A 23725-nucleotide genomic window follows, 5' to 3' on the forward strand; every position below is an offset into this window, starting at 1 on the left:
GTTAGCTGTTGTGCTCCATAGATGCTGCTTGGCCTGCTGTGTTCATTCAGCTTCACACTTTGTTATCTTGGATTCTTCAGCATCTGCAGCTCCCATTGTCTCTGATATAATCTCAGGTACATTTTGTTTTCAGTCGTCTTATGTGAAAGTTAAATGGTCCACAGGACAAAACTATATTTGAGATTTGGCAGTAAAGCAAAATTTAATTTTTTTTGGTAATACCATTGACCTTTTTATATTTCACCTTTTATCATTCCACTTTTCCAACCCATTAATCACAATAAATTTAAGATGGGAACAAAGAAGTGACCAGAATACTTAGTCATAATCATCCGAACAAGTTATAATCACAAACGTATTATGTGAAACTGAAAAATTTTTCTACCTTCAATGGCTGTGTGAGCCATGCATTAGTCTAATTTCGGTTTAATATTTGCAAAGATGCTTTTATAGGAACTTCCTAGTTAATTTGCAAAGAGATGTTGTTTTTAAAATGTACCATACAAATATTTTTAACTCAGGATAGATTTTCAAATATTTGTTTCCAAAAACAGAGTTGGTGGACCACATTTAGTTCTTCAAATGTAAAGTTTTGAAGTCAGCCGAAACCAGGCTATAGTCTAGCAGGTTCACTTGAAGTTACTTCTTTGAAAGCTTGAGATTTCAAATGAACCTGTTGGACTGTAACCTGGTGTCATCTGACTTCTGACCTAGTCCTCATCAAATGTAAAGTTTGGCCTCCTTACTTACGAAATGATGTAACTGCATTGGAAGCAATGCAAGGAAGGTTTGCTAGACTGGCAGCGGTGAAGAGGTTGTCTTGTCCAGAATTTCTGCATAGGTTAGGCTTGTAACCATTGAAATTTAGAAGTGTGATGAATGATCTGATTGAAATATACAAACCCTGTTAAGTCTCTTCAGGGTTAATTGCTGGAAGGACATTTCCCTTTATGGGAAACTAGAGTTAGAATACAGTTTAAAATTAAAATCTTTCTCATTTTAAGACCAATGAAGCTTTTTTGTACTATACTACTATCTAGGGAAGATAATTCCCCGGACTAACAGCCGTAGAGGCTGTCATTGAATGTTTTTATGACTTTGTTTGATTCCCATGTCTGTCTAAGATCTAAGGGATAGGGAAAGTAGATCTAAAACCATAAGATGTGGCATAACATTAAGACATTTTTGAGCAGTCTTCAGGAATCAAATGACCTAATCCCTGCTGCTAATTTGGATGCTACCTGTGTTTAGCTTTTTTGCAAACAATCTTCTGTAAGTTCTGTAATGCCCTTTTTGTCCTTTCTCCATATGACTGATATCTTTAGTGTCCTCTGACTCTACCTACGTTCTTCCACACTTCTGTAGTACCAAGGTTATTTTCATTCACATCAGCTAACTGACTTTAAATGTATTCCTCAATCCCATAAACATCTCGTTGCAACACTGTTGAAGGAAACGGAGATGTTTTCCATGCTTTATCAATTAAGAATTATGGATAACCATTTAAAAAATATCTTCCACAGCGCATGATGGCTTGGTAGCTAGCACTGCTGCCTCACAGCCCCAGGGATCTAGATTCAATTCCAGTCTTCGGTGACTGTGTGCAAACTCCACATTTTTCCTGTGTCTGTGTGGCTTTCATTTGATTATTCCCATTTCCTGGCACAGTCCAAAGATGTGCAGGTTAGGTGGATCAGCCATACCAAATTGCCCCATAATGTCAAGGGTTGTGCACGCTAGGTGGATTAGCTGTGGTAAATGGATGCTTGTGGGAATAGGGTACTTGGCTGGTTTGGAGGGTCAGTGCGGACTCACTGGACCTAGTGGTCTCTTTGCACACTGTAGAGATGCTATGATTTCATTTGACAAGACTTAAGCCGATTAAAGAACATAAGATTTTTCTGGACATTAAAAGTACTGTGCAGGCAAGGGTGGAGCATTACTTACCACCACCTATCTCCCCTTAGTTTAAAGCTATTACTCTCAAGTCTTCCATGATCCAGCCGTAACCCCTGGCAAAAGCCTCAAAGTAATATTAGTAACAGGCACCACTTATTGTGACATTTAGTAATGGAGAGTAACTGGCTTCTGGTTAGCTGGTAGCTATTGGAAATCGATCTCCAGCTCCTTGAGACTTGATCACCTTGAGAGACCAATTAGTGCCTGATTACACTTAAATAGTGTTGAACCTCCTAGAGTGAAGCAACGTGGACTCTAGTGACTGACTATCAAACTGTTTGCTTTGTCATACCCTTACGTCAACTCTGGTGTTATTGCCCTGATATGTTGACTTTTCTACTGCAAATTATCCATGTACTCTTGACAATGTGATAACACCTTCCTGAAAGTTTTTTCAACTGATTATGTCACTGTATTACAGCAAAATCTTAAGATGAAATCAGCTGATCAACAAATTATTGTAAAATTTGCTATTTAACTGTATAGAATAAAATCCAAGCATTGCATAGCGTACAGCACACCAAAATGGACAGACGTAATTTTATGCAAAGCTTATATCTCTGTCTAATCCCACCTTACCTAAAGAATACAGTTTGTTTTAACCCCGGCAAGGAAAAAAGTGTGCATTTCAAAAGGGAAACTCTTGCCTGAATTTTTTTTGAGCAGCAAGTAGAATAGAAATGCAGTAAATGTAAATTACCTAGATTTGCAACCAACCCTTCATTAAGGTACCCCATAATGTTTTAATCAGTTCATGGCTGTCACTAGGCCAGCATTCATTGTCCACCCCTATAGCCAGACAGCAATTAAGAGTCAACTGCAATACTGTGCATCAATGTCATATGTAGACTGGGGCCAGATAAGGGTGACTGGTTTCTTTCTCTGAAGGACAGCAATGAACCAGATGGGTTTTTACATCAAAAAGAATTAGGCAAGCACTTTTTTTTCCGGACTCTTCTTTTTTTGAAATGGAATTCAAATCCATGCCTCTGGAATGTTCACATCAAGCTCTGGACTCCTTGTTTAGTGGCATTATCAGTACTACTCCACCCCTCCAAATAAGATCACAAAATGCAGAGACAGAGTATGAAGAGAATTGATCAGTTTAGACTATATTCACTGTAGATTGGAAGAAGGGGGATGGGGCTTGTTGGACTCTCTTTTTTTGAAAAATAAATATTTTAACAGGGCTAGGCAGGTGAAATGCAGGATGGATGTTCCAGGGATCTAGGAATCTCAATCTGTGGATATAGGACAAGGTATTTAGGACTGAGATGAGAAGTTTCCTCACTGAGTTGTGAGCCTGTGAAATTCTTGACCACAGAATTGCCTGAACATTGAATGTTTTCAAGGCGATATAATCCTTTTGAGGCTAAAGGGATCAAAGGGTATTGGGTAAAAGCAGGATACGGAGTTGGATGATCCATTGGACCGTGTTGAATGGTGGAACCGTTCTGAATTGCCAAATAGCGGTATTCCTGATCCTCTTTCCTACATTGCTATGATATTGGACATGTGCCAGAATTGATGCTAGCTGAGTTCAAGGCAAAAAGAGGATGGGAATAAATAATAGTTATTCAAAGTGGAAAGTGGTGTTTGTTATGATTGATCACGAGTGCACTGTTAGTTGAGTCCCACTGTATGAAAAGGTAAATATATTCTTGAAATACCAAATTTTTCAACTTGTCTCTTTTTTACAACTATCCAGTGTATCCAGACTTATCTTTAAGCAAATGTCAAATACAGTAAACAATTAAGCTGTTACTCAGAGTTGAACTGTACCCACTTAATCCAAAATTCACACATTTGTAAATCAATGGGCCGAGAACATTTTCTACAAAAATAACCAAGAGTTTCGAACAAAGGGAGACTGTGTTCCAATGGGACAAGGTTGTGAATTCAGATGATATTAAACTTCCTACAGTTCCTTCAATTTTGTATTGTTTAGGTCAGGAAGGTCTCCAGATTTCAGTTAAATTTAAAAAAATCTAAAACTCAAACTCAGTGCAATAGTGTTGTTAGACAATAAACAGCACAGGTTTCCTGAAGTCTCTTTGCTCACTAATTAAGGGCCATAAAATTCACTTCTTTCACAAATTCCTGGGACATTACTCCCAAATTGATTGCTTTTCCAGAAATGAACATAGTTCTCTCTGACCTGGCCACCTTGATTTTTTTTTCCTTTGCAAAAATTCAGCTGAAACCCCATTCAATCCAGTAATATCCAAGCAATCTATATTTTTGTTTCTCATTGTCCATAAATATATGTATTCTGTATACCATCTACCCTTGGGAGATTACATGCTATTTTCAAGCACATTTCATTGCAACATAGGTTTGACATTTATGACAATATTAATTCAGTCTCCTTAACTCATTAAACAAGATTTATGTTTTTTGCCAGCCTTTTACCAAAAGTTCCTTTTATATTATATTGATAATACATTTGTAATTGTATTGTCAATATAATGTAATCTTTTCCATGGGCTGATAGGCTTGTTTCCATGCTCTATACCTTCCAGCATTAAGAACAATTTTTGTATTAAAGTTTGAACTAGTAAACTTCAAAACTGTCTTAGCATTTTGAATCTTAACTTTGTCTACAAAGCCCATGGGTTAAAGTTCAGTCTAAATGAGTTTCTTGTGGTTGTGATGAATAAAAACTTTACCTGTTTTCAAACATTCCAATCAGAGTTTGATTTTTTTTTCCTATGTAGAATATTTGTTTTGTTGCTGATTCAGTTTCTCGGGAGAAAAGCTTACTGGCTTCTGTCTGATCCTCCATCTTGCAATAAGGCTAGCCATTCCTAACTCGCCGTCAATTATCATTTTAATTCAATGTGGGTTGGCCCACTCTAGTTTATCTGTTAGGATTAGCTTCACATTTTCTAAGCTGTTTGGCATATTTTGAAGCATTGTCTTCTGTTTTCATCATAAATCTCTTCGTGCATCTATTATGTTAAAGTTTGACACAGACTTCTAATCGAAGTCACACATTTCCCCCAAAATCTCTCATTTCCTGTTCAGTTTTAAAATCACGGAATTCTATCAATTTCTTAATTTTTTGCCTTTTTTTTCAAGCAATCCCAGTCCTATGGAGTGGTGTAGGTATGTCACCCTCGCTTTCACAAGCTCACTCTCTCGGCAAGATTTAATACTAATACATACAGTAATACATACTGTAAATGTTTAAAATGACTTCGGCTATTTTGAATGTTCTTCCCAAGTGCAACAACTAAATGACATACTTAGATACACTAGTTATGACTTGGTTCGCAAATCTTTTGATAGCTAAAGCATTTTTTTGACCTGACTGAGACCTATTGTTGCAACTCATTCGGTAGAATAAAAGAGAATTCATTCTTTAGTTTTGGTTGTTAGTAGCACTTGCCAATACCACTTCAATAAGTGAATCTTAGCAAGGAATGAAGAATGCATTTATAGAATTGGCAAGGAATTAGGTACAAATCTGTTCTTATGACTGCATTTACTTCTGTGCAATCTAGTCAGAATCTGGTTGACGCATTAGGTTTGGAACTAATACTAGGAAAATCTTAACTGTTTTGACGAGGTTCAGCCAAGTAATTTTTTAATGTGTATTGAATCTGTTTTCACCTGAGTTTGTTTTTCTTTCCCAGGCTTAAATAACATGCATGCTGTTTCATTGGTATGCTTTCCCTTGCACGTACTTTTATGTGTCCAGGGTATACAACCTCATTTCTCTACAGATGTCCTTAAATTCAAAAACTATGCTAGATTCACATTTTCCCTCTAACTGCCCCAGTGCTTCAGTATTGATAATTGCATGTTAGATTCACTTTGAATTATCTACATCTCCTTCTATCTCACTCTCTCTGTGCCTCTGTCATCATTTCTTCCTCTTTCTACTTAGCATGCATGCTCTTTCTGTCTGATACTGTTTTAACATTTATGACACAGCCACCACTACTTCCTGCAGTTTGAATGTTTATTAAATAACTAATCTAACCCCCTTAATCATCTCTCAGAAGGACAACAGTCCTTCTGAGATTCATGCAGCAATGGTGGTAATGTTAATACTTGTTCCTATTGAAATGTTTGTGTTGCAGCAAATTTCTTTAATCCTTAGTTGTTGAACACTGTGCATCCCTCTTATCAATCTCCTCCATTCATTCTATTAGCCGTTCCAAGAGGGCAAACATTTTATTGAACCTCCAAACAACAGGTCAATTTTCTCTCTTCTGCTGCTATCTTGATTAAATGAAATGTATACCATATTTTTAAGAACTCCAAGTAACTAATTTGTGAGGAGCAAAACTCTCATAACTGAAAATAATGAACTAATTTAGATTCAAGTTATATATCTCTGAATCTCAGGCCAGACAGAACAGCTCTGCATAAACGTAATGGGTTTGAAAAAATAGGTAAAGAAATACAACCCTGTCAGGTAAGAGTTCTGAAAGTAGAGTGGATTGACCCTCTCTCAGTTCCTTGAATTTCCTTTTGACAAAACCCATTTTCCATCAGAATGAGATCTTTGGATCTGATTTGAAATTCAGCTGGGAAAGAGTTAAGAGCCCTGATAATTGAAACTGCATCAGAAATTCTAACTATTCAACTAGGAGTTGGGGGAGGCATTGGTCTGGTGATATTATAGCCGGACTATTAATCCAAAAACCCAGATAATGTCTTAGACCTGGGTTCGAATCCTGCCAGGGCAGAGGATGGAATTTGAAAGCAATAAAAATCTGGAATTATAAGTCTAATGACCATGAATCCATTGCCAATTGTCAGGAAAAACCCATCTCGTTCACTCATGTCCTTTTTAGAGAAGGAAACTGCCATCCTTACCTGGACTGGCCCATATGTGACTCCAGACTGTACAGTGTGGCTGAGTCTTAACTGCCATCTGGGCAATTAGGGATAGGTAATGAATGCTGCCTAACCAGCTGTGCCCTCATTCCATAAATGAATGGTGGGGGTGGAATTAGCTGGTTTTTCATGAAGGTTTGTCTCCTGCTCACAGCTTGCTGGTATCTCCAACACCCTCCTCCCAGGTCTGTGGAAACACTTAGTACCAAGGTCCAAAAGTGTTTGCTGGGCAACAAACAGCACTGAAACCTGGGGCTTTTCAAAGTCAATTTTCCAGCAATTACGGACCATAAAATTTGCACTTCTGTTTGAAATAATCCATTGGATTCCTCCCAAAATTACTTTCTTTTCCAGCAAACAACTGCTAATACAGTTCTCATTTACATTTTGACTTTTGATTTTCAAGAAATCATGTAATGAGTTTTCTTCAATCCAGAAATGTTTAAAAGGTTCTATATTCTAATTTCTTCCATAAATGCATTCTCAACATCTGTAAAGATTGATGCTGGAACCACTGTTCATAGTTTTTTTTTGTTTCAGACTTTAGATTCAAAAACCCTTCCTAAATTTACAGATGATTCCAAGTTGGGTTTTGAAAAAACAAATACTGAGGAGGACAGGGCTCAAGTTAATAAACTTGCAGCACAGGGAAATAATTGGCAATACAGATGTGAATGTGCACTTTAGTTAGGAAGATGTCATTTATTGGAGTTGGAAATTTACGTTTGGTTTTTCGTACATATGTGGGGTAGAGGAACAAAAAGATTTAAGTATAGAAACATAATCACTATACCAAAGATTAGGAGGGGCATTTTAAAACTTAGTGTTCTAAGTTTTTTTTAAAGGAGAAAATGGAAAAGCAGAGGATTTGTACTTAACCTTAATTGAACTTTGGTTAGGTTTTTTAAACTCACTAATGGAATGACTGTGTCACTGGCTAGACCAGCACTTATTGCATATACCTAACTGCCCAGAGTGCAGGTAAGAGTCCATGACATTGCTGTGGGTTTGAGTCACAAGTGGGTCAGACCAAGTAAGGATGGCAGATTCCTTCCCTAAAGATATTGGTGAACCAGATGGGTTGTTTGAACAAACAGTGGTTTCATGGTCATCATTTGACTCTTAATTCTAGATTTTTTTTATTTGATTCAAATTTCACCATCTGCATGATATAATTCAAATCCACATCTCCAGAATATTGCCTGGTCTCAGTATTACCAGTCCTGCAATAATACTACTGTGCCATCACCTCCCCAACATTTTATGCTACACTTTGAGAACTGTTCACACTGTTGGTTGCATTTCTTTGTTTAAAAATAAATGGAATGTGCAAAAAAATTTGTAAATGAGTGGGTGTACGTATCATTGAATCATGAACACGCTGGATGTTTTTTCTTCTGGGTAAAGAAGGTGGAGGGATGGCTGAATGAAATTAAGTTTTTGGTAGAGTATTAGAGATGATGTTTCCACTTGTGGAGAAGAGAAAAGACATAGTCCTATAATATTCCAATAAAGAATTCAGAAGAAATCATCTTTACTCAGAAATATGCAAACATAGAATTTACTACTACAGTGATTGAACCTTTTGAGGGGAAGCTGGACATGCATGTGAGGTAGAAGGAATGGAGAGTTGCCAATGATAAATGTAATATCAGAAAAGATGGAAGAACTTTGAGTGGAGCATCAACTTTGCAATGGACTTGTTAAGCCGTTACGGCCTGTTTTATATGCACTTGTTAGCTTGTAACCATTTATGATGCTAATTGTGTGGTGATTTCAGCGATCACTGACCTGTGATTTGCACTTGACTCCAGAATTTGTTTAATATCAAAATGCCATGAAGCCTTAAATGGACAGTTTAGGGGACAGACCATACCAAGATTAAAGTTAACCTGGTCCATAGTTATTCATTATCTTAATTCATGCAGATATATTTCTGACAATTAAATACAATTGAACTTTGTTTTAAAAATTGATGGTATGCTACCTCACCCTGTACCTGGCTGTCACCTTTTGCTGGAAAGGTTGGGCACCTTGAGCCTGCACATGCTGATCTTATTTCCTGTTGAGTTCTATTCTAAGAATTGCCAAAGCTTACCTTGTTCTGTGATACTTGTATCTCCAAGAGAAATATGGCAATCTAGCATCTACCAGTCCAAAATAACATGATGCAATTGAAATTCTGGGATTAGCCTTTGCATTACCATAATCTTGATGTGGAGGTGCTGGTGTTGGACTGGAGTAGACAAGCTCAATCACATGACACTTGGTTATAGTTGAACAGGTTTATTTGAAAACACAAGACTTGTAATCAATGTAAAGAAGTGATATTTTGGGTCAGGCAATGCATTGTCTTTATCTTGCATGGCAGTGATTTGAAATATATACATATTAATCAATTAAAACCCTCTAACTGATCTAAAGATTTTAGCAGCATCTTAGATTTAATACATCCTCGTCAGTGGCATGACCCTTTTGATCATCTACTTAAATTCTGCCCCCTCCCCCCTGAAGGGGGAGTGAGGCTCCATGCTTGTGTTTTCAAATAACTCTGTTGGACTATAACCTGGTGATGTGAGTTTACTGTAATCTGTCCTTGAGTCATGCAGACACTTTTTCTTGTCAATTGTAATCCTAATTAAAATAAATACATGAGCCCCACTGCATCCCAAAACCAGCCTCCCTAACCTGTCTGTCCATCCTCCCCCGGACTGATCTATCTCCTCCCCACCTATACTCTCCTGTCCACCTATCTTCTCTATTCATCTTCGGTCCGCCTCCTCTCCTTATTTATTTCAGAATCCTCTCCCCATCCCCCTCTCTGAAGGGCCTAGACCCGAAACGTCAGCTTTTGTGCTCCTGAGATGCTGCTTGGTCTGCTATGTTCACTTAGCTCCACATTTTGTTGTCTTGGATTCTCCAGCATCTGCAGTTCCCATTATCTCTGACCCCCACTACCTCTGTTAGCTCTGGCAAAGCTTGATAATTCCCACCTACTATAAATATCAGTAGTCTGGTGGGGTTTTTTTTTTGGGGCTCATTTCTGCAGCGTCCCCTTCCTCCTCCTCCTCCTCCCCACAATTTTTATTTTCGGATTCCATCTCCAGTGCATCGGTCATCAAATTACTGATTTCTGCTTTACAAAATGTGACGATTAGAAATTGATAACTTAGCAACTTTATCAGGGTTAAGGAAACCTTGAGTTTCTATTCTCCAAGAAGTAATAGTCTTAAGGTAGATATAGTGCTATATCTATTGAGATATATCTATAAATCTCAACATTGTGTCATTACAAAGGATTTAAATCTTTAGCTACCTCAGTATAACTTGATGAAGTCTCTGTATTTAAAATGAGCATGGTAACAATGGATGCAAAATGATAGTTTAGAATATTATGTTTTGTTATCAAAACCCTTTGTGTAAATTTTGTAGTGCATGATTATGCTAGACTTTGTAAAAGGGTTTTGTTAATGACCCTAAATTGCAACAAAGATGCAAATGAACAGTGAGAATATACATTGCAGTCTAAACTTCTGTTTCCACTTCTTCACCTAAGATTTTTCTTTTAGAAATCACATTAAGGTTCTGAAACTAGTGTCTGATTTGTCTGCCACAATTATTTTGCAGGGTCTTGTTGAACCTACCTGCTTTAAGGTAACAACATAGCTCAAAGACCCAAATCTGCATTTAAAACTCAGACTATACTTTCTTTATTCTTAATTGTACAGTAAGAATAATGGTGATGCATAAAAGTGACACAGATAGCAAGAATAAAATTTGGGGCAGAACAGTGGTTCAGTGGCTAGCGCTGCTGCAGCCTCACAGCACCAGGGACCCAGGTTCAATTCCAGCCTCGGGTAACTATCTGTGCAGGGTTTGCACGTTCTCCCCGTGTCTGCGTGGGCTTCCTCCAGGTGCTCAGGCTTCCTCCCACAGTCCAAAGATGTGCGGGCTAGGCGGATCGGCCATGCTAAATTGCCCATAGTGTTCAGGGGTGTGTGGGTTATAGGGGATGGGATGCTCCAAGGGGCGGTGTGGACTTGTTGGGCCAAAGGGCCTGTTTCCACACTGTAGGGAATCTAATCTAATCTTTAAATCCAGACACAACTTGTAGTCGTTGCATAGACTCAATTATTTACTGAGTTGGAAGTTGGGACAGGGAGTTTTCCCACAATTTGAAGTTTAACTGACTAGAATGATCAAAAGTACAACATAGCTTTTGGACAAGGGTATAATATTTGAATTCCTGTGTCTGAAGAAAATTTAGATTATGGACAGTTTCTTCAAATTCAGTTTTTCCTTTACCATCCTCGGGTACATCCCACTTGAGTTGTGCTGATTTATCAATTTTAAGTACAGCTTCCCTTTTTTTAATATTTGCTCCATCCCCTATCTTAACAACCACCTATTTCGTGGTCACTTTTGCTGCAATTTCCTTTGTAAGCATAGAAGTCTGGGTTCAGTACCTTGACTGCTCACTTGCCCATATCCAAAATCCTTTTTAGTCTCTTCTAATTATCATTTTACTGTTTATGTAACAATAGAAAATGTTTTGGGTTTTCTGTTTAACTACAAATATCTTCTAAGACTCTGTCCTTTTTTTCTTTACTTCCTTCATGCAAATTGATAGTGTGTTCCTGCGTGCTATATAACAAGAGAGGTAGGGGGAGGATTCTAAGCATGATGCAAGAGAACAAATTTTTGAAGATGTAACTTTAAAGAACAGAGAAGGCTAAAGTAATCAATGGAAATGAAAAATGACTCTGAAGAATAAAGGGAATAAATCTGGGGCAATCCGACTGCTGGTTGAGGTTCTAATAATAAAAAGATAAACCAAAATCTTTGTTTCAGAATGCATGTAACATTTGAAACAGAATAGAAACTGAGAGTAAATAGAAATCATCTTGCACATTCTGATGGCCAAGACGGGCATGATTACAGAATGGCATGGAGTGGGTCCTAAATCTTGAATACAGAACATGAATATGGGAACTAAAAGGTGGTGAAAAATAGCTCATTTAGTTATGATTTTGATTGTAGTTCAAATAATCAGGATGAGGAAACAATATTTAGTAGAGATGAGAAATGATAAAGGTATGAAGTCACTTGTGGCAGTGATTTGCAGGCCCCTTTTACAGTAACCAGTAACTAAGCTACTAAGTGTGTGGTCTCCTTTTGTTCTAGAAAATCTGTGAAATGTTTTAAAACAGCTTTCTTTGGTTTTGTTTCTACCCCCCCCACCCCCATCTATTTTCATCCAGTTTCTCTTTCACCTCTCCCTCTCTACATCTAATTGGACATTGGAAGGAAAAGTTAATGAATGTGTGAAGTCAATCCTTTATGGCTCATTTGTTACACTTTTTCCTATTCACAAAGGTTCCATTGATCCATTGCCCGTCATGTTGGAAATGTGAATTGATTGATACCACAATTGAGAGAATTATTGTTAAAATCTCAACTTGTGTGAATAAACTGAACTAGTGGAACCTGCTTCAGCAAGTCATAATGTTTAACCACCAGTGTTCTTTTTTCAAAAAAATGAATTGTCTTATCGTATCCTCAAATGGTTGCACATGGATGGTAGTGAATCAAATTTTAATTTTAACAGAGAAAGATGAAGATGTTCAATCATGCAATACGTGCATTACATGAAGAGCAATTGGCCAATTGTTTTTTGTCGTCAGACTGAACAAGTTTCCGTTTGTGGTTTACCATGTGAATTCTTGACTCTTGATGTGCAGCTATTCATTTTAAGAGCTTTTCCAAAATGACACACCAGAAAATAAGTCAAGATGTGACATCAAGAATTTCCACTAAAATACTTTGAGAAACTAACTACATGTTTATGCAATTCTACATTATTGTTCCTTATTTAACTTAGATGAAAAGGATTCCTTTTCAGAAAGTGTTACTGGACTAGAATTTTGTTAGAGTTACTTGAAATAATGTTTTACATGATAGTGGATGCAAGTTTTTTCGTTTGGAAAAGTTTCAATGCCTTAAATAATTTCAGTCACTTTGGAACCATAGTTACCATTTATCGCTTGTGTTAATTTAGTATAGTCCTGTATACAAGTTTGAAATTTGTCATCAGCTTTAACAATTAATTGCTTGGCGAGTAAGTTGGAGAGGATGCAAAGGGATATTGAGGCTAAGTAGGCAAAAAAGAATGGCAAGTGGAATATAATGAGGAAATGTGTTTAGTTGTCCATTTTGTCAAGAAAATTTTGGTTTATTAGTCAGTGCATTGAGTACATGAGTTGGCAGGTCTACATAAAGACATTGGTTAGGCCACTTTGGAAACACTGCATTCAGTTCTGGTCTCCTTTCTGTAGGAAAGACGTTAAACTTGAAAGGGTTCTGAAAAGATTTACGAGGATGTTGCCAGGGTTGGAGCGTTTGAACTAAAGGGAGCGGCTGAATAGTCTGGGACTGTTTCCATGGAGCATCGGAAGCTGAGGGGTAACTTAGTACAGGTTTATAAAATCACTAAAGGGCATGGATGGGTTGGGTAGACAAGATCTTTTACTCGGGTAGGAGAGTCCAAAATAAAGGGCGAATGTTTAAGATTGGAGGCGAAAGACTTAAAAGGGACCCAAGGGGCAACTTTTTCTACATAGAGGGTGGTGCAAGTATGGAATAAAGTGGCAGAGTAGGTGGTGAAGGTTGGTACAATTACAGCATTTTAAGGCATCTGGATGCTTACATCGATAGGAAGGGGTCAGAGGGATATGGGCCAAATGCTGGCATGTGGGACTAGATTAGATTAATTTAGGATATCTGGTCAGCATGGACAAGTTGGACCAAAGGGTCTATTTCTGTGCTGTACTTCTCTATGATCCTAAAGAGTAAAAGGGAATATGCAATTAACTGAAATATAGTGATAAGGGTAGATAAAGTGAGAGATCTAGGTGTGCAAATACACAGGTCTCTAAAAGTAGCTGTATAGTTAATTAAGGTTATAAAGAAGGCAAATGGAATGTCTTTCATTGACAGGACTGGAATGTAAAAGTAAAGATATGATGAAACTGGTGAGGCCAAAGCTGTAGTATTGTGTGCAATTGTGGTTATTCCATTCCAGGAAGGATTTAATTCCTCTAAAGAGAGATGGTTTTCTAGAATATTCAAAGGGGGAAAGCTTCTAGCTGAGGTTAGATTGGAGAGGTTGGAGTTGTTTTCTTTGAAACCTTAGCATGTGAAAGGGTTACGTGTTTGAGGTATACAAAATTTGACAGGTAGAAGTAGAATGGACAGGAGGAACATATTTCCCACAGCAGAGAGTTCAAAAACTAGCGGTCATAGATTTAAGCCAAGTGGCAGAAAGAAGAGAGGGGACGTGGGGAAAATAGTTTTTATGTAGAGGGTAGTGATGGTCTGGAATTAGCTGCCGGAGTTGGAGACAGACACCCCAAGCTCTTGTTTTAAAATGTACCTGGTTTGGCACCTTAGCTGCTGTAACTTGCAGGGCTATGGGCCAAGTGGAGGTCGATGGGATTAGAAAGAGCATCTCTGTTTCTTTGGGTCAGTGCTGACAATGGGCTGAATGGCCCTCTTCTCTGTTGTATCATTTCTATAGCTCTGTTAATGGATTAATATTTGACTAGCACAGACACAGTGGGTAGAAGGGATTATTTCTGTGCCATAAAATGTTATATTTTCTGATTAAACAATATTAGCCTATGGTTGTTTGCAATAGAGGGAGATGTAGGTGAACTTGTAAATGAGTTAGTTAGTGAACAGAAAAAGCAAGTGAATAAGAATTTAAATAAGAATCCATATGAGCAACTGGCAAAGCTTGCACCACTTGAAGTCTTCAGAGCATCTAATCTCATACTACTAATTTTAACAATTGTTTTAGTTAGGTGAAACCCATAAGAGGAGAATGGCCCAGGAAACCCTGATGAATTAACTACATATTTTGATTTAGAGCACAGAAGTGTAGTAACCTCATTGTCAAATGGATGAAAAAAGGAGTTGTGAATAACTCCTTGTTATAAATCACTTTTTAATTGGTATGATTGTCTACCTAGGAAATTCCATGTCACTGGTCACTGGTTCTGTGGTTTCTTGCACAGCTGAAAGTCCTGATTTCTAGAGTGCATCCTCCTGATATCTTGTACTCAATGGCAGGTTTTTAATCCATCTACATGCCTTAGAGTATTGCCAACGTTAAAAAAATTTACATGAATAACATATATTCTTATACTATTTTTGGACTGGATCAAAACTTTGCCTTGCTAGCAAATAACACCATGGGATCAAAACTTTGCCTTGCTAGCAAATAACACCATGATGTATATGCTTGTTAAACACTGACAAGCTTGAAGTGTTTCAGATTGTAAATACAAGTGGTAAATTTCAGAGCTTAACAGATTGTTACAAGGTCTAAGAAGGAAGAGAAGCTGGAATAGGCATTTGATCCATCGATCTGTCTGACAAGGCAACACAATCATTTGTTGATCTGATTTCAATCTTAACTCAATTTTCTTGCCTGCCTTCCATAACCCTCAACTCCCTCGTAGACCAAAATTCTACCTGATGCATTCATAGAACATAAAACACAGAACATTACAGCACAGTACAGGCCCTTCAGCCCTCAATTATTGTGCTGACCTGTCATACCAATCTGAAGCCCATCTAACCTACACTATTCCATGTACGTCCCTATGCTTGTCCAATGACAACTTAAATGTACTTAAAGTTGGCGAGTCTACTACTGTTGCGGGCAAAGCGTTCCATACCCTTACTACTCTGTGTAAAGAAACTACCTCTGACATCTGTCCTATATCTTTCACCCCTCAATTTAAAGCTATGCCCCCCTCGTGCTCGCCGTCACCATCCTAGGAAAAAGGCTCTCCCTATCTAACGGTCTGATTTTATGTCTCAATTAAGTCACCTCTCAACCTTCTCTCTAATGAAAACAGCCTCCAGTCCCTCAGCCTTTCCTCGTGAGACCTTACCTCCATACCAGCCAACATCCTAGTAAATCTCCTCTACACCCTTTCCAAAGCTTCCACGTCCTTTATAATGCGGTGACCAGAACTGTACGCAATACTCCAAGTGCGGCCGCATCAAAGTTTTGTACAGCTGCAGCATAACCTCTTGGTTCTGAAACTCGATCCCTCGATTAATAAAAGCTAACACACTGTATGCCTTCTTAACAGCCCTGTCAACCTGGGTGGCAACTTTCAAGCGTTTGTGTACATGGACACAGAGACCTCTCTGCTCATATACACTACCAAGAATCTTACCATTAGCCCAGCACTTTGCATTCCGGTTACTCCTACCAAAGCGCATCACCTCACTTGTTCACATTAAACTCCATTTGCCACCTCTCAGCCCAGCTCTGCAGCTTATTTATGTCTCTCTGTAACCTATAACATCCTTCGTCACTATCCACAACTCCACTGACCTTAGTGTCGTCTGCAAATTTACTAACCCACCCTTCTTCGCCCTCATCCAGGTCATTTATAAAAATGACATACAGCAGTGGACCCAACACCGAACCTTGCGGTACACAACTAGTAACTGGTCTCCAGGATGAACATTTCCCATCAACCACCACCCTCTGTCTTCTTTCAGCAAGCCAATTTCTGGTCCAAACTGCTATATCTCCCACAATCCCATTCCTCTGCATTTTGTACAATAGCCTACTGTGAGGAACCTTATCGAACGCCTTGCTGAAATCCATATACACCACATCAACCGGTTTATACTCATCTACCTGTTTGGTTACCACCTCAAAGAACTCAATAAGGTTTGAGGCACGACCTTCCCTTCGTAAAACCGTGCTGACTATCCCTAATCAATTTATTCTGTTCTAGATGATTGTATATCCTATCTCTCATAACCTTTTCCAACACTTTACCAACAACTGAAGTAAGGCTTACTGGCCTATAATTACCAGGGTTTCTCTACTCCCCTTCTTGAACAGGGGAACCACATTTGCTATCCTCTGTCTACAGGAATAGTGCCAGAAGACTAATGATGAGTTAAAGATCAATGCCAAAGACTCGGCAATCTCCTCCCTGGCTTCCCAGAGGATCCTAGGATAAATCCCATCCGGCCCAGGGGACTTATCTATTTTCACGTCTAGGATTTCTAAGACCTTTTCCTTGTGAACCTGAATCCCACCTCGTCTAGTAGTCTGTATCTCAGTATTCTCCTCGACAACATTGTCGTTTTCTAGAGTGAATACTGTCAAAAAATATTCATTTAGTCGTTCCCCTATCTCCTCCGACTCCACACACAACTTCCCACTGCTATCCTTGATTGGCCCTAATCTTACTCGTCATTCTTTTTATTCCTCAAATACCTATAGAGAGCCTTAAGGTTTACCCTGATTCTATCCGCCAACAACGCCTCATGTCTCCTCCTGGCTCTTCTGAGCTCTCTCTTTTTAGGTCTTTCCAGGCTACCTTGTAACCCTCAAGCGCCCGAACTGAGCCTTGACATTTCATCCTGACAAAAGTCACCTTCTTCCTCTTGACCAGAGATTCCACTTCATTCGTAAACCACGGCTCCCGCACTCTACAGCTTCCTCCCTGCCTGACAGGTACATACTTATCTCAGACACACAGGAGCTTTTCCTTGAATAAGCTCCACGTTTCTAATGTGTCCATCCCCTGCAGTTTCCTTCCCCATCCTATGCTCCCTAAATCTAGCCTAATCTCATCATAATTACCTTTCCCCCAGCTATATCTCTTGCCCAGTGGTATACACCTATCCCTTTCCATCACTAAAGTAAACAGAACAGAATTGTGATTGCTATCACCAAAGTGCTCACCTACCTCTAAATCTAACACGTGGCCAGGCTCATTACCCAGTACCAAATCTGATGTGGCTTCACCCCTTGTTGGTCTATCTACATAGTGTGTCAGGAAGCCCTCCTGCACACAATGGACAAAAACTGACCCATCTATAGTACTGGACTATAGTGTTCCCAGTCAATATTTGGAAAGTTTGAGGATCCCCATGACAACTACCCTGCCTGTTGCGCTCCCCGTCGCGCTCCTCCCTCCTGCCCCCCCCCCCAAACCCCCGGTGTGCTCCTCCCCCCCCCCCCCGCTCGCGCTCCCTGTTGTGCTCCTCCTCCTCCTCCCCCCCCGTCGCGCTCCGCGCCCCTCCCCGTCGCACTCCTCCTCCTCCTCCCCCTCCCCCTGTCGCGCTCCCCCTCCCCCCATCGCTCCCCCCGTCGTGCTCCTCCTCCCCCCCCGCTCGTGCTCCCCCCCGCCTCCCCCCGTCGCTCCCCCCTCCCCGTCGCACTCCTCCCCGTCACGCCCCTCCCCCCCTCCCCGTCGCGCCCCTCCCCGTCACGCCCCTTCCCCCCACATATCTTGGCTCATTCTGAGGCCAATAGAAAACTCCCAACAAGGTGACCTCCTTTCCTGTTTCTGTCCTCAGCCCATACTACCTCATTTGACAAGTCCCCAAACATCTTTTCTGCAACTGTAATACTGTCCTTGACCAACAATGCCACACCTCCCCCTCTTTTACCATCTTCTCTGTTCTTACTGATACATCTAAATCCCGGAACCTGCCACAAACATTCCTGTCCCTGCTCTATCCATGTTTCCATAATGGCCACAACATCAAAGTCCCAGGTACTAACCCATGCTGCAAGTTCCCCCACCTTATTCTGGATGCTGCTGGTGTTGAAGTAGACACACTTCAAACCAACTTCTTGCTTGCCGGTGTCATTTTGCGTCCCTGAAACTTTATTTTGGACCTCCCTACTCTCAACCTTTTCCATAGTCGAACTACAATTTTGGTTCCCATCCCCCTGCTGAATTAGTTTAAACCCACCTGAATAGCCTTAGCGAATTCCGCACCCCCCCCCCCCCCCATATTGGTACCCCTCCAGGTTCAAGTGAAGACCATCCTGCTTGTCGAGGCCCCACCTACCCCAGAAAGCCCTAATTATCCAAGAACCCAAAACCCACCCTCCCCGCACCATTCCTGTAGCCACGTGTTCAACTCGACTCTCTCTCACTATTCCTCGCCCCACTAGCACATGGCACAGGCAACAGAGACGACAACTCTGTTCATCCTAGCTCTAAGCTTCCATCTTCGCTCCCTAAATATTCTGCCTTAAATCCCCATCTGTCTTCCTACCTATGTCATTGGCACCAATGTAGACCACGACTTGGGGCTGCTCCCCCTCCCCCTTAAGGATCCCAAAAACACGATCAGAGACATCACAAACCCTGGCACCTGGGAGGCAACACACCAACCATGAGTTTCTCTCGTCCCCACAGAACCTCCTATCTGTCCCCCTAACTATGGAGTCCCCAATGACTACTGCTCTGCTCCTCTTCCCCCTTCCCTTCTGAGAGCAGGGACAGACTCCGTGCTGGAGACCTGTTTCCCCACTGCTTTCCCCTGGTAAGTCGTCATGAATATATTCAATGATGCTGCTTTTACTGGTTTCTGGGGATAAGAATTCCACTGACTAATAACCCTTAACTCCAGTTTTGAATGAAAGGCCCCTAGTTTTTAAAATGTCTCTTGATTATAGGTTTCCCACAACGTCAAGTAGTGTCTACTCATCCATTTCAAGAAAATCTCTGCTAATTCTTCTAAACAACACTGGGTATAAATGCAACCAGTTCAGCATTTTCTCAAAACAATCCCTCAATTCCAGAAAATGTTTGAGCAAAGTTACTCTGTTTCTGATGTAGTTAGACTGTGATAATTAAGGAGATCAAAACATATACAATAATATCCTCTTTCCTGTCCACTTGTTTTAACAAAAATGAAAATTGAGTGATTACTGTGCTGAAATGGCTGGTGCTTGTGCAGATGGGGCCAGTGATATCACTTTGTCAACACCAGGATATATTTGTCCTTATGTAGATACTGTAGACAATCTGTTAAACTGTTGGTTCCTATGATGCATTCTTTGCTTCTATTTAAAACAAACAGTATTGTGAAAAATTGATATATAGTCACCATTACTGAGACTAGCTCTCAGTTCAAGAATAATTGAAATTTACTTTTTGGCATTCCATTTACACCTGCTGTGGTGGGATCTGAATACGTGAACTTCACGCTGTGAATTATTTGCCCAGTGACGTTGCCACTGTATCCCTTTAAATGTCTATGACTGGGTACTCTTGTGGAATTGATAATATAAAATAAATTTTCTTAGAATTGCCACCTCTTTCATTTAAATGTTTTTCAAGCATTTTCATGTTAGGTTGGATTCCCTACAGTGTAGGAAACAGGCCCTTCGGCCCAACAAATCCACACCGCCTCTTGAAGCATCCCACCCAAACCCATCCCCCTATAACCCACACACCCATGAACACTATGGGCAATTTAGCATGGCCAATCCACCTAGCCTGCACATCTTTGGACTGTGGGAGGAAACTGGAGCACCCGGAGGAAACCCACGCAGACACAGGGAGAATGTGCAAACTCCACACAGTCGCCCGAGGCTGGAATCGAACTCGGGTCCCTGGTGCTGTGAGGCTGTAGTGCTAGCCACTGTGCTGCTCACCGTGCCACCCGATGACACTGAAATTAAGGACTTATGAATATTGAATTATCATCAATGAAGAAGTGCTGCTGTATTTCTGAGCTTTGACTATTTTGTAATATTACAGCGCATTTTTGTCTGTCTTTTTGTGCCTGACTCTGCCATATTGATAAAAATTCAGTTTTCTATTTTATTTGTTTAAATGTGTAATATGTTATATGGAAGAAAAAGGCTGTGCATTTCACTGAAAAATTTTGTTTTCAATGGCAAGCATGGTAACGCCTGATTTTATTATTTTTAGGGAGTACCTTGGGAAACAGCTGCAGTCAGAACAACCACCAACTGTCACCACCAGAAGCTGAATTTTCTGAAACCACTGCCTACACCAAAATGCATAGACTGGTGGATTTGTTTTTGAAGTATAAAAGATGTGTTTGACAAAATATATTGAACTAAGCATATACAATGTTTTGAAGGATAATTTTTTTCATAAATCCACATACAATATTTCTCTATGATCTGTATTAATCAAATTCAACATGTATCCTGATTAAGCAGCTTACTGTATTGGACGTAAAAGTATGTACATGGTGAATTATCTGCGAAATCAGTTGTTTGATTATTTGTGCTAGTCAAGTTTAATTTAAGTAAAGTACAGTTATCTGCTCTGCACTGTTTGATATTATCTGCCATCTTGATTAACATGTCAATGTAGTGATAAATTATTAATAAAATACCTATGTACCTGAATTGTTAGATCAGTAACATTTAACAAAATGTTTGAGATCAGAATTACTTATTGGAACACAGCATTACAAGTTAGTCCACTGTTGCATGAGTTGGCAGCATGACTCTTTATTTTTTTTTAAAACAAGTGGTCACTACTGGACCCATTCCATAAATTGTATTTTATAATTAAACCAAAGAGTCAAATTAATTCCCACTTAGATCTGAATATACAATTTGATTGTGAAGCCAGAAAGAAAATACATTGGAAAAATGTAGTTTGCTTGATGCGGCAAATAGATTGAGGATCACATCTTGAAACACACCGGAACTCTACCCTGACAATGGAAGTTCTAATGGGGTGAGCGTCATTGGAACGAGTAGATGGGAACTGTCAGGAGCATGCAGAAATCCCAACATAGTTGAATCACCAGGAATTGACAGTAGCTGAAATTTCCTTGAGACAATTTCTCTGAAAAAGATCCCAATTCTGACTCTGAAATCTTAGACTTTTCACTCAATTAAGTTTGATAATTAACCTGGGAAAATTGAAAGAATTAGAATCTGATCTAAGTCTCCTGTATACCGATTTAAGCTGAGCCTCCTGAATTCCTGATTTGGAAATTAGGGCTACTATAATGCAAGTTAATGATTGATTTACCCCCGTACAATTTAAAATTGTGAAGATCATTTCTCATGGATTGTTTGGTGTCATGACCACAGTGAACACAGACCTGGAAGCTTCTGTGGGTGTTCTTTTGTTGTATGCCTGTCCTCTAATAATAGAAGGTAGGTGTTACCATAATTCTCTTAAACTTTTAAATGTTTTTCATTGACTCAAAATTTTGACTGTAATTGTTTAATCAGTACATGAGCAACAATACCCATCTCCAGGATTAAATTTGAGAGGACAACTGGTAATGAAGAGAGGATGGAAGAGAAAAGTGAGAAGGGGCAAGAGGAACAGAAAGGAAGTGAAGTCATATTGAAACATAAAACATAATTGCTCCCTTCTGTACCTAGGCACCAGACCAACTGTTTCTTTAGCACTTTATTTTTGTTTCTGAATTCCGTTTAAAATTTAAGAACTACTTCCAACTATGTCGTATGAGCAGTTTCAGCATTACTGTAATTACAGCTAATGTAAAATATCTTGAAGATACTTACATCATTTGAGTCTTTTTGAATTATGACCACTTGCCGGTATTGATAAATGACATTCCTGGGTCATGCCTACAAGAATTTTAAGGGTAAGAGACTTAATGTAATAATGAAGGTAGTTTTAATTATGTTCCCAATACAGATAATACATTATAAAATGATTCAATGGAAGCAATCTTCATCTTGATATGATTACAGGTGAAGTAGGTGAAATTTTTCTGAAGTGCATTAAGGTTTTAGTCGTGATCTGGAAGAATGACTTTGTTTGTTCATGGGATTTTGTGCTGACAATTATTGCATATCCCTGATTACCTTGATGTGCCAGTGAGCCATCTTCAATTTATTGCTTTTGCCACACTGCAAGAAATCTTATTGCTTCTTCAAGGCATTGCAAATCACTTTGACGCTCCAAAAAATGATCTTTTAACTGCAATATTTGTTCTATAGGCTTTGTAATTATCTTGTACATAGCAATATAAATGAATAACCCGTTTGGATTTTATTTTTGAGTTGTATTGGTTGTGGGAAGAATTTTGGCCATCACATAAGGAGAACTAGTAGGGACCGCAGATGCTGGAGAATCTGAGTGAACAAGGTGTACAGCTGGATGAACACAGCAGGCCATTTTCCGAAGAAGGGTGTAGGCCCGAAACGTCAGCCTTCCTGCTCCTCTGCTGCTTGGCCTACTGTGTTCATCTAGCTCTAAACATTGTTATCTCACATAAGGAGAATTCCCTGTTCCTGTTCCATTCCTTTTACGGGATGTGCACATCACTGACAATGTTTGAATTACTACTGAACTAAGTAGGTTGCTACATCATTCCAGAAGAGGTAAGAGTCGGCCACATGGCTTTGGATCTGAAGTCGTTATAGGCTAGACCACAAGGATTTTGGGTTACCTTCCATAAAGGACATTAGTGAACCAGATTGCTTGCTTTTTTTTTGAAAGAAGTGACAGGTTTTTGGTCTAACTTTCAATTAATTGTTTTATTGTATTTAAATTCCACCACTTGCCAAGCTGAAATTTGAATCTACATCCCCAGAGCACTACCCTTGACCAATGGATTACTAGTGACATTCACTGTGCTGCCATCTGCCGAGCAGAGCCATGGGATCTTATACATTGACTCTGTTTGTTGTGTCACTTTAAAAAGCACATCTGATCATGTAGAATTGAGTTTCAGCCTGGGTTAATCCTAAATTTCTGGAATGGGATTTGAACTGACTATCTTCATGCTCTGAGGTCAGTACGACAACTGAAGTAAACCAGTGCATGGCTTTACAGGTATTAGCAAAGAATTGTCCTGCTGTTGCAATGATTTCTAATATTGGGCACAGGCCTTATCTTTGAGCAAAGATAAATTTATCAATAAGTTGAACGTGTTTGTAATTATGTTGTATTGACAGTTGATTTTGTGATAATATGTTAACACATTGTGCTGGTATCCTTGTGTAGAGATTGATCGTAATGTCACATCAGTAATAGAAAATCCATGGTCATCTCTTTTAAGAGACGGCAATCTAATTAACAGGTTAACTTCCACTGGA

General features: G+C 39.4%; 1 protein-coding gene across 2 annotated transcripts in view; it reads left to right on the plus strand.

The window, feature by feature from the left end:
• Positions 1-21040, plus strand: part of atp6v1h (ATPase H+ transporting V1 subunit H) — a 127030-nt gene extending 105990 nt beyond the window's left edge. For both annotated transcript variants that reach the window (XM_048529381.1, XM_048529382.1), the window contains one exon: positions 20592-21040. In XM_048529381.1, the coding sequence (XP_048385338.1) occupies positions 20592-20652 (61 nt within the window). In that variant the 3' untranslated portion in view covers positions 20653-21040. The remainder of the gene's footprint in view (positions 1-20591) is intronic.
• Positions 21041-23725: the final 2685 nt, after the last annotated feature.

The sequence above is a fragment of the Stegostoma tigrinum genome, chromosome 5 (genome assembly GCF_030684315.1).
Source record: "Stegostoma tigrinum isolate sSteTig4 chromosome 5, sSteTig4.hap1, whole genome shotgun sequence".
In the NCBI taxonomy this organism is placed as follows: Eukaryota; Metazoa; Chordata; class Chondrichthyes; order Orectolobiformes; family Stegostomatidae; genus Stegostoma; species Stegostoma tigrinum.